We start from the raw sequence: 12,091 nt of genomic DNA, 5'->3' as shown, positions 1-12,091 counted from the left end.
TGACTTCTACTCAAGCTATTCAAGCTAGAACAATGGCAGTATCAGACTTATGGCGCTACCAATTAATCAATCGGTCAAACTATGAACTCAAGAATTTAAGTCTTACTTGGAGGTTTAAAGTCCCCCCTATGGGGTCTATAAAACAAACCCCTAGAAAGTGACAACAATGGAACTTTCTCCATTGTATGTACTTACTCCCTACCAAGTTTCATCACACTGAGGTAAATACCGGATAATAAACAACTTTTATAAATTCTGTCCCCTCCGAAAATCAATATTGCACCTACTCAACTTCTAGGATCACCATTTTTTTTGTTCCACAAGTGTCTGGTTTGCCAAATGACCTTGAATTGCAACGGAATAGAATTGGAGGAGTTGAATGAACGGGAAAGAATCCGTATTTGTACTGAGCTTTTTCTGCTCCAGTTTAGAAACTGAGGTCAACATATTTATCTAATCCAACGAGACTGTCGGCGCAGATAGAATACGTTGTAATGACATGGTGTCAAAAACAGGCTTGCAATTTTTTACTGATCCTCTTTAAAGCCGACATTGGTCTAGCAGTAAACTGTTTAGCTCTGAACAAAACATATCCGAATAATGCGTAGTTATGTAAACTGCTTCATCCAAAAGAAATTTACTGATTTTACGGTGTATCTGTTGCGTATTTGAAGTACATAAGCGTATGTCAAGTTAGAAATGTCAAAGTTAAAAAATATAAGGTAAAATTTTTGGCCTCAATTTTTGGGAAACAAACAATAAGCGTGTGTTCAATGATTGTTTTAGTTTTTCAAATGCTTTCCAACGTGCTTTCGTCTTTTGTATCGCTACGCAGAAGATATCGGTTTGCAAAAAAATGGACTTAACCATCGAAGCCTTCGATAAAGGTTGATTTATCAATATCTCGGGAGTATATCATCTCACATTTTCCGTTTCTTGAATATCCTTCGGATTCATATGAAAATATAGTAGTCGGTCTAAACAAATGGCTTTGGGCTTTGTGCTTGATGCATCTGAACTGTTCCGGTTAGTAGTTCTGGATTTAAGAAAAAATTAGTGGAGCTGCATACCTTCTAGTGTTCGAGCTGATAACACGCGCAACAAGTCTCATGAGAGAACACGGGACTCTTTTTTTCACATTGAAATGAACAAATTAAATTTAAGCAAAAATATGGAGCTGATGAACAACTGCAATAAACATCAATGCAGATGAATCATGCAAGAGTTTTCAATATGGGCTATGGTTTGGAATCCGTTGGTGTGATTTATTGGTTTTTCATGTTTAGAGTCATGACAGTGCTGCTGTGTCTCAGAGGAGAGTTCTGTCACAAAATGTAGTGAGAGTGGAGAAAGTGCTGTCATTACTTGCCATCATGTTGGGTCTATTTGTCACTCCAAAGAAACTGCTTTCTATATGGGTATGTAGCACTATTGAGATTAGAACAAAAGGTCTTCCTTTTTCCTAATTATTATTAATAGCCGCCCTCATCTTCTCAGCCGGCTATTATTGCGGATGTATTTTTTTTTTACAATTCAAAGAATTTGAATTGTATTGGGGCGCTGTCTTTTTTTTTAAGATCTGTTCACACATTTTCATGATTTTTGAAGTCAAATTGGAGTGGTGATTTTGGTCACGCCGAAACAGGAAATGGAGCGAAAAAGCGAGTGGTTTTGCGACGTGAAATTTTTTCGCTCTAAATTTAAAGTAGAGTGAGAAAATGGTGTTTGAACAAAAATTCGCTTTCTCGCTAGTGGTTTTTTGTTCACATGCGGCAATTTCACTTTGATTTTTACTCTTTTTTCGATTTTTTGGATCGGATTTTTTTCTAAATGGTTTTTCCAATCCATTCATAGTCCGTTTTAGGTCTAGTTTTTTTAGTCAATGAAAATTCTTTGAATTGTACGTCAGGACTTGTCCTGCTATGTTTTTTTACTTCGTCAAACTTTTTTTCGCTTTACCATTTTGCCGCTTTTTCGACATTTTGCGTGAAATCTTTTTGACTTCTCTAGGCTAGTTTCTCTCTTCTCTCATTCTGCTAAAAGTGAATTTGAACATCAGTTGCTAAGCAAAGAAATTCAAAATGAACAGAGTCGGTATAAAAAATTGAAGTCAGAAATAGAAACGGGATAAACCCATAAAGCCCAATTTTAGATGCCCGCTATTTGAACGTCGTTCCTATAAGTCTTAGTTACCACTTCTAATGCTTATTGGTGTTGATAGTAGCCCCTGTAGCCTCTCTCTAAGAAACAGAAGTATGTTCAACTACGAAATGCCATCAAAATAAATCGGACTTAAAAAATATTTTTGTACAAAAATCTTTTTTTTTCAATATATTCTATTCGTTCAATCCCAATCATGCTTATTGGAATCAACGGCGGCTATTTTCCGGCAATCTGCCGGGTATGTTTATACTTATACCTTATTATACTTATCTATCTGTCCTGGAATCCTTTGTAATAGTTGGAACAGCGTCAGAAGTTTTTTGTGCTTCTCTTTTTTTTACTCCATTGTACCAATTATGATTTCAATAATTTGCTAATTTGATAGAAATGTAAGTGGAGACTTCAAAAAATCGACGCTTTTCTCTTAGGCTCAATTTTGTAATCGAACGTTTTCAGTTACCAGCAGCTTTTTCTTTCTGCAGGTGCCTGGTGTCCTCTGTCTCACGTACAGACCTGATGTGAAACCCTGGCTGAGCAAACAGAGTGCCAATAGTCTCTCATTTGTCCTTATAACTATCTCGTACACAGTAATCGGACTCCTGGTTGCCCTCTCTGAAAATTATCTCCTTTTCCCTTCATCGCGCGTCGGCCAAATTTCACAGACTTCAAATGTCATGCATACTCCGATATTGACATCTTGGCAATTTTTCTGTGGAGTAACTGAATTGTTCCTATTGCTGGCGTCTTCTATTTGCCATGGCTTAGTGTCACTGCAATTATACGCTGGAGTCATTGAGCAAGAGGGATATCTGCACTTTATTCTGACCTGTGCACCTTTAGGACTGCTGTTGGGAATTTTGGGATGTTCGCTATCATCGACTATTTACGGCATCTCTTCGACTGTTCTGGTGATTGCAGCTACTTGGAACCAACTTCCCTTTTCACAATAAACATACGTCACACAATGTTGATAATAGGCAGTATAAGTATTCAACTTGCATTTGAAATCAGCAACCTGTTAAACGAAATGTTAAAACAATCCTGAAGAAAATTTGATTTGACTATCAAGTTTTGAAACATTTATCTAAATTTTTATGTCCAGAAAGCATTTTCCGTAATATTTTAGCAGTCCTTTTGATATGAATCATGGATTGTGCAGTTAATGATTATTATAAATATTTGTATTATCAAGCTTAGACTATGCATTAATGAATTAAATGTTTTCAATTAGCTATATTTTTGGAACCCGATTTAAATAACACATTAAAATTTTGATGAGTAGCTGCGCTCTTAACATCTTCAATTTTTCTGTTTTCCAATGTTGAATTGGGAAATTCGATATTATTGCTCTCAAATTACAGTTGAAGCAGTTGCTGTAATCGTGTGTTGTGATATACAAATGTTTCTTGCCTGACAAATTTGCCGGTTTCGACTTTGACTCAATGGGCTCCAAAGTGCTCTATTCTGATTCACAATCTTAAGCAGCTAAGCCAATTTGAAGTCTGTTTATTACAGCTCCAGAGTTATAAACTGAGTGTAGCTATATTGCGGTACTCCTGGTTTTATACTCGAATTGCGGGTATAGTGAAGCATTAACGTGTGTGTTTCTTATGAAAAATTTTTGCTTGGCCGTTTTCCGCTTTTGTTCTGGAACATTCTTTCGCTCTCGTGTAGAACATTCTTTCGCTCTCGTGTGACTTAATTTTTTCGTGATCTAAATGTGGTAGTCAACAGTGAAGAAAGAATGTACTTTTTGATGGTGCATTTTTTGAAAGATCGGGAAAATTGGACGTGAAAAAAATTAAGCGAGCAAAAATTAAGCGATTATTTTTTCGCCTAAGGGGTTTTTCTTCCATAAATTAAATGGTAACAGGACATCTGAGAGCAGTTTTGACCATTTTAATCGCATAGTAGACTGTAAGATGCAGTTGCGAGATATTAGTAGCCACCGTCAGCCCCTAAACGGCTATTATTTAGGCGCTCTCCCTTTTTACAATTGAAAGAATTTGAATTGTATTGGAGCGCTGTCTTTTTAAAGATTTGTTTGATTTTGGAGTCAAATTGGAGTAGTGATTTCGGTCATGCCGAAAAAGGAAGTGGAGCGCGAAAAAGCGAGTCGTTTTGAGGCGTGAAATTTTCACTCTAATTTTAAAGTAGAGTGAGAAAACGGTGTTTGAACAAAAATTTGCTTTCTCGCTAGTGTTTCTTTTTGTTCACATGCGGCAATTTCACTTTGATTTTTACTGTTTTTTCGATTGTTTGGATCGGATTTTTTTTCAATCCATTCATATTTCATCCTAGGTCTAGTTTTTTGTTTAAACCAAATTGCCCTTTCGTGCTGGTGGTTCACATGCGGCATTTTGAATTTGTTTTTTTTTTAATATTCTGATATGATTGTTTGGAAATGGTTTTCTCATTTCACTTCCCTCATAGCCCGTTGTAGGTTTAGTGTTTTGTTTAGTCAATGAAAATTTTTTGAATTGTACGTGAGGACTTGTCCTGCTATGTTTTTTTTTTAATTCGCCAAGATGTTTGTTACGACCATATGACGTCGCACTCACTTCAAATCTGCTGTTTGATCAGTCGTTCTTGCAATTTCAACTGAAGTGTGTATGTGACGTCATTTTTCACTCTTAGTGGAGCGAGTTTTCTTCGTTCGTGTGATTAAGCTTTTGGTCACACGTGACTTACCTCTCTCAAAAATGACATCCTCATTTTGAAATTGACTTTCTGATGTTTTCTAGAAATGGTTTTCCCAATTCACTCATAGTCCGTTATAGGTCTGTTTTCATGTTAATGCAATGAAAATTCTTTGACTTGTACGTCAGGACTTGTCCTGCTATGTTTTTCAATTTTGTTTTTGCATTTGATCACGCTTTCGGTTTTCACAAGTCATCGTTTTCTCGTTTGACTCGTGACTTGCCTCTCTCACTGTTTCAACTGAATAAAAATTCTTTCACGCCTTGAATTACGAAATATAGTGAATACGGTCGAAGTCAAAAAAGCAAAACCAAAAGAAACGGGATAAACATAAAGCCTGGTCATTAAGTCATAGTGCATTAGCTTATCAAAGTTCATAAGAGCGATCGCGTGCTGGTATTAGTATTGAATTTAATAGCTTTCATTTTAGAGGCTGAACTAAGTGTTGTTTCAGAATCTAAGTAAAACTACACACCGAATTGGAACAGGATTTGACACTTAGGAAAAAAATTCTGTCAATTTCTATCCTTTTTTTCTGATTCTTGATATGCGTCAAATATAAAGCTTAATAGCCTTCAGTTTTGAAGCTGAACTAAGTTGAAGCTGAATGTTAAAACCTAACTGAAACCGAACAGCAATTTAGAACGCTTTTCGATACTTAGAAAAAAAGTTGCTGTCATTTTTTCTCTCCTTCTTTGTATCAATTCCAATGTGCGTCAAGCGGGTCAGTTGCGGCTATTTGCCGGCATTTTTGGCTATTTTTATTGCTCTGAAACAAGGTTTGTAGCAATTATATTAGTCCTTCTGTGCTTCTAATGCTTTTTTTGCTACTATCAATTTTTTATCTGATACTTTTCTGACCATTGACTTTTGCTACTCAGAAACGGGATATTTAGGTGAAGGATTTTAGTTTTTCCCCAGCGCCAAAGCCAACTAGTAATTGAACGTTTGTATTCTGCCATCCTTATATTAGTTGTTTTGGCAACGAAAATTAATTTTTTGGAAGGCTTCATTGCGCTTTTTTTACAATAACTCTCCGCGTTCAACTTTTTGAATCTGTAATATTATGACACTGTTTGGTGAATATGTAATTTGTTTTTTCTAGTGACAATTTGATATTACCGAGCATGCTATTAAAAGGTAATTCACTTGTTCTGATAGGATGTAGTTGCAATTGTTAATCCCTCAATGGGTAGCTAATTGTTTTATCCTGCATCTTTTGTTATACAACATTGTTAATATGTTCCTTTATTTTTGGAACCCGGTTTAAATAATACACTAAAATTTTGATGAAAAGCTGCGCTCATAACATCTTCAATTTTTCTGTTTTCCAATGTTGAATTGGGAAATTCGATACTATTGCTCTCAAATTACAGTTGAGGCAGTTGCTGTAATCGTGTGTTGTGATATACAAATGTTTCTTGCCTGACAAATTTGCCGTTTTCGACTTTGACTCAATGGGCTCCAAAGTGCTTTCTTCGGATTCACAGCCTTAAGCAGCTAAACTATTTTAAAGTCTGTTTATTACAGCTCCAGCGCTTAAAGCTTAGTGTAGCTATATTGCGGTACTCCTAGTTTTATACTCGAATTGCAGTTACAGTGAAGCATTAACGTGTGTGCTTCTTTTGAAAAATTATTGCTTGGCCGTTTTCCGGTTTGGTTCTAGAACTTTCTTTCTCTCTAATGTGACTTCTTAACTTTCTTCGTGATCTAAATGTTGTAGTCAAAAGTGAAAAAATGTAGTATTTGATTGTGCATTTTTTTGAAAGATCGGGAAAATTGGGCGTGAAAAAAATTAGGCGAGCGAAAATTAAGCGGGTATTTTTTCGCCCAAGGGGTTTTTCTTCATAAATTAAATAGTAACAGGACATCAGAAAGCAGTTTTGACCATTTTAATGACATAGTAGACTGTAAGATGCAGTTGCGAGATATTAGTAGCCACCGTCAGCCCCTAAACGGCTATTATTTAGGCGCTCTCCCTTTTTACAATTGAAAGAATTTGAAGTGTATTGGAGCGCTGTCTTTTTAAAGATTTGTTTGATTTTGGAGTCAAATTGGAGTAGTGATTTTGGTCATGCCGAAAAAGGAAGTGGAGCGAAAAAGCGAGTGGTTTTGAGGCGTGAAATTTTCACTCTAATTTTAAAGTAGAGTGAGAAAACGGTGTTTGAACAAAAATTTGCTTTCTCGCTAGTGTTTCTTTTTGTTCACATGCGGCAATTTCACTTTGATTTTTACTGTTTTTTCGATTGTTTGGATCGGATTTTTTATCAATCCATTCATATTTCATTCTAGATCTAGTTTTTTGTTTAAACCAAATTGCCCTTTCGTGCTGGTGGTTTTTTGTTCACATGCGGCATTTTGAATTTGTTTTGTTTTTTTTAATATTCTGATATGATTGTTTGGAAATGGTTTTCTCATTTCACTTCACTCATAGCTCGTTGTAGGTTTAGTGTTTTGTTTAGTCAATGAAAATTCTTTGAATTGTACGTGAGGACTTGTCCTGCTAAGTTTTTTTTAATTCGCCAAGATGTTTGTTACGACCATATGACGTCGCACTAACTTCAAATCTGCTGTTTGATCAGTCGTTCTTGCAATTTCAACTGAAGTGTGTATGTGACGTCATTTTTCACTCTTAGTGGAGCGAGTTTTCTTCCGTGTGATTAAGCTTTTGGTCACACGTGACTTACCTCTCTCAAAAATGACATCCTCATTTTGAAATTGACTTTCTGATGTTTTCTAGAAATGGTTTTCCCAATTCACTCATAGTCCGTTATAGGTCTGTTTTCATGTTAATGCAATGAAAATTCTTTGACTTGTACGTCAGGACTTGTCCTGCTATGTTTTTCAATTTTGTTTTTGCATTTGATCACGCTTTCGGTTTTCACAAGTCATCGTTTTCTCGTTTGACTCGTGACTTGCCTCTCTCACTGTTTCAACTGAATAAAAATTCTTTCACGCCTTGAATTACAAAATATAGTGAATACGGTCAAAGTCAAAAAAGCAAAACCAAAAGAAACGGGATAAACATAAAGCCTGGTCATTAAGTCATAGTGCATTAGCTTATCAAAGTTCATAAGAGCGATTGCGTGCTGATATTAGTATTGAACTTAATAGCTTTCATTTTAGAGGCTGAACTAAGTGTTGTTTCAGAATCTAAGTAAAACTAAACACCGAATTGGAACAGGATTTGACACTTAGGAAAAAAATTCTGTCAATTTCTATCCTTTTTTTCTGCTTCTTGATATGCGTCAAATATAAAGCTTAATAGCCTTCAGTTTTGAAGCTGAACTAAGTTGAAGCTGAATGTTAAAACCTAACTGAAACCGAACAGCAATTTAGAACGCTTTTCGATACTTAGAAAAAAAGTTGCTGTCATTTTTTCTCTCCTTCTTTGTATCAATTCCAATGTGCGTCAAGCGGGTCAGTTGCGGCTATTTGCCGGAATTTTTTGACTATTTTTATTGCTCTGAAACAAGGTTTGTAGCAATTATATTAGTCCTGCTGTGCTTCTAATGCTATTTTTTGCTACTATCAATTTTTTATCTGATACTTTTCTGACCATTGACTTTTGCTACTCAGAAACGGGATATTTAGGTGAAGGATTTTAGTTTTTCCCCAGCGCCAAAGCCAACTAGTAATTGAACGTTTGTATTCTGCCATCCGTATATTAGTTGTTTTCGCAACGAAAATTAATTTTTGGAAGGCTTCATTGCGCTTTTTTTACAATAACTCTCGGCGTTCAACTTTTTAAATCTGTAATATTATGACACTGTTTGGTGAATATGTAATTTGTTTTCTCTAGTGACAATTGGATATTACCGAGCATGCTATTAAAAGGTAATTCACTTGTTCTGATAGGATGTAGTTGCAATTGTTAATCCCTCAATGGGTAGCTAATGGTTTTATCCTGCATCTTTTGTTATACAACATTGTTAATATGCTCCTTTATTTTTGGAACCCGGTTTAAATAATACACTAAAATTTTGATGAAAAGCTGCGCTCATAACATCTTCAATTTTTCTGTTTTCCAATGTTGAATTGGGAAATTCGATACTATTGCTCTCAAATTACAGTTGAGGCAGTTGCTGTAATCGTGTGTTGTGATATACAAATGTTTCTTGCCTGACAAATTTGCCGTTTTCGACTTTGACTCAATGGGCTCCAAAGTGCTTTCTTCGGATTCACAGCCTTAAGCAGCTAAACTATTTTAAAGTCTGTTTATTACAGCTCCAGCGCTTAAAGCTTAGTGTAGTTATATTGCGGTACTCCTAGTTTTATACTCGAATTGCAGTTATAGTGAAGCATTAACGTGTGTGTTTCTTTTGAAAAATTATTGCTTGGCCGTTTTCCGGTTTAGTTCTAGAACTTTCTTTCTCTCTAATGTGACTTCTTAACTTTCTTCGTGATCTAAATGTGGTAGTCAAAAGTGAAAAAATGTAGTATTTGATGGTGCATTTTTTTTGAAAGATCGGGAAAATAGGGCGTGAAAAAAATTAGGCGCGAAAATTAAGCGGGTATTTTTTCGCCCAAGGGGTTTTTCTTCATAAATTAAATAGTAACAGGACATCAGAAAGCAGTTTTGACCATTTTAATGACATAGTAGACTGTAAGATGCAGTTGCGAGATATTAGTAGCCACCGTCAGCCCCTAAACGGCTATTATTTAGGCGCTCTCCCTTTTTACAATTGAAAGAATTTGAAGTGTATTGGAGCGCTGTCTTTTTAAAGATTTGTTTGATTTTTGAGTCAAATTGGAGTAGTGATTTTGGTCATGCCGAAAAAGGAAGTGGAGCGAAAAAGCGAGTGGTTTTGAGGCGTGAAATTTTTACTCTAATTTTAAAGTAGATTGAGAAAACGGTGTTGACCAAATATTTGCTTTCTCGCTAGTGGTTCTTTTTGCGGCAATTTCACTATGATTTTTATTGTTTTTTCGATTTCTTTGGATCGGATTTTTTTAAATCCTTTCATTCTGGGCCTTGTTTTTTTTAATTAAACCAAATTGCCCTTTCTTGCTGGTGGTTTTTTGTTCACATGCAGAATTTTGACTTTGATTTTCGTTTTTCTTTTATCTGATTGCTTGGAAATGGTTTTCTCATTTCACTTCACTCATAGCCCGTTCTAGGTCTAGATTTTTGTTTAGTCATGAAAATTCCTTGAACTGTACGTGTGGACTTGTCCTGCTATGTTTTTTTAAACTCGTCAAGATGTTTGTTACGACCTTATAACGTTTTTTGACGCATTTTTTTTGGTTCATTCGTGTGATTAAGTTTTTGGTCACACGTGACTTACCTCTCTCAAAAATGACTTCCTCATTTTGAAATTGACTTCATCTGATTTTTTCTAGAAATGTTTTATCCCAATTTAATGATAGTCCGTTATAGGTCTGTTTTCTTGTTTATTCAATGAAAATTCTTTGATTTGTACGTCAGGACTTGTCCTGCTATTTTTTTAATTTTGTTTTGGCATTTGATCGCGCTTTCGGTTTACAGAAGTCATCGTTTTCTCGTTTGACTCGTGACTTGCCTCTCTCACTGTTTCAACTGAATAAAAACTCTTTCACGCATTGAATTACGAAATATAGTGAATACGGTCAAAGTAAAAAAAAGCAAAACCAAAAGAAACGGGATAAACATAAAGCCTAGTCATTAAGTCATAGTGCATTAGCTTATCAAAGTTCGTAAGAGCGATTGCTTGCTGATTTATTATTGAACTTTATAGCTTTCAATTTAGAGGCTGAACTAAGTGTAGTTTCAGAGTCTAAGTAAAACTACACACCGAATTGGAACAGGTTTTGACACTTAGAAAATTCTGTCAATTTCTATCTCGTCTTTTTTCTGCTTCCCGATGTGCGTCAAATATAAAGCTTAATGCCTTGAGTTTTGAAGCTGAACTAAGTTGAAGCTGAATTTTAAAGCCTAACTGAAACCGAACAGCAATTTAGAACGCTTTTCGATACTTAGAAAAAAAGGTGCTGTCATTTTTTCTCTCCTTCTTTGTATCAATTCCAATGTGCGTCAAGCGGGTGAATTGCGGATATTTTCCGGCAATTTTCTGGCTATTTTTTATTGCTCTGAAACAAGGTTTGTAGCAATTATATTAGTTCTTTTGTGCTTCTCACGCGGTTTTTTGCTACTATCAATTTTTTATCTGATACTTTTTCTTCTGATCATTAACTTTTGCTACTCAGAAACGGGATATTTAGGTGAAGGATTTTAGTTTTTCCCCAGCGCCAAAGCCAACTAGTAATTGAACGTTTGTATTCTGCCATCCGTATATTAGTTGTTTTCGCAACGAAAATTAATTTTTTGGAAGGCTTCATTGCGCTTTTTTTACAATAACTCTCCGCGTTCAACTTTTTAAATCGATAATATTTTGACACGGTTTGGTAAATGTGAAATCTATTTTCTCTAGTGACAATCTGATATTGCCGAGCATGCTATTAAAAGGGAATCGTTGATCCCTCAATGGGTAGCTAATGGTTTTACCCTGCATTTTTTTGTTATACAACATTTTTGCCGGCATTTGATGCTGTGTTACTTAGTTCATTAACCACATTTTTGACAGGTCGCATTTACTTTTCACTGATTACATTTTTTTCTGTTCATGAGGCTGTAGCCAAGTTTTTGGGGACTTTGATACCATTTTAAAATGTATGTTTTTATTTTGGCCATCTTTTATTCTCTTTGTTACGCCGCCGCTTTTTTGACGGGCTCTACATGGTTTGATTTTGTGCGAGGTGTCAGTATGTAAAGAATGATTTTAAGTATGACTATTTTAAATAGATTTTTTAAAATAGGACTGAGTTTTTTAAATTTGAATTTAATGATTCTGACAACTTTGACAGTCCTAGTTCTCTAGAAAAAAATTACCCTTGAGCGAAGTTTGAAATAAATAATGTTGTCATGTGTGTGAAATTATTCTAGTCATTGTAAGTTGTTGTGTAGTTCTCTTAGAGCCTTAGTTGGCTCAAAGCTGTTGAAGAATAAGTACTTCCCGGGGCATTTTGAATTTGATTGGGTTGGAGCACCGACCCACGTTTTTCTGCTCCCTGACCCATGGTATTTGCCTGTTTAAACCCTAAGTGAGCTAGAGTGAAACCACGCTCTCGCTTTGTTCAAGAGAATTTTGTCCGCCGGTTGTTTGTTGATTATTTTTTTTATCTTCTGTAGTTTCAATTTGTGTATGTTGGCGGTGTGCATTGTTGAATATCAGAGGGTCGTATTGTAGTG

General features: G+C 35.5%; 2 protein-coding genes across 2 annotated transcripts in view; one reads left to right on the top strand and one right to left on the bottom strand.

The window, feature by feature from the left end:
• Positions 1–3,393, top strand: part of LOC142349596 (uncharacterized) — a 57,237-nt gene extending 53,844 nt beyond the window's left edge. The window contains exons 17-18 of the mRNA XM_075401277.1: positions 1,287–1,418; positions 2,646–3,393. Coding sequence (XP_075257392.1) covers positions 1,287–1,418; positions 2,646–3,113 — 600 coding nt within the window. The 3' untranslated portion in view covers positions 3,114–3,393. The remainder of the gene's footprint in view (positions 1–1,286; positions 1,419–2,645) is intronic.
• Positions 1–12,091, bottom strand: part of LOC142349203 (palmitoyltransferase ZDHHC3-like) — a 335,645-nt gene that overhangs the window by 276,341 nt on the left and 47,213 nt on the right. The window lies entirely within an intron of this gene.

The sequence above is a fragment of the Convolutriloba macropyga genome, chromosome 11, assembly GCF_964194025.1.
Source record: "Convolutriloba macropyga chromosome 11, txConMacr16.3, whole genome shotgun sequence".
Taxonomy (NCBI): domain Eukaryota; kingdom Metazoa; phylum Xenacoelomorpha; order Acoela; family Convolutidae; genus Convolutriloba; species Convolutriloba macropyga.
Note: the sequence above shows the minus strand (reverse complement) of the source record. Positions and strands in the feature narration are given on the sequence as shown.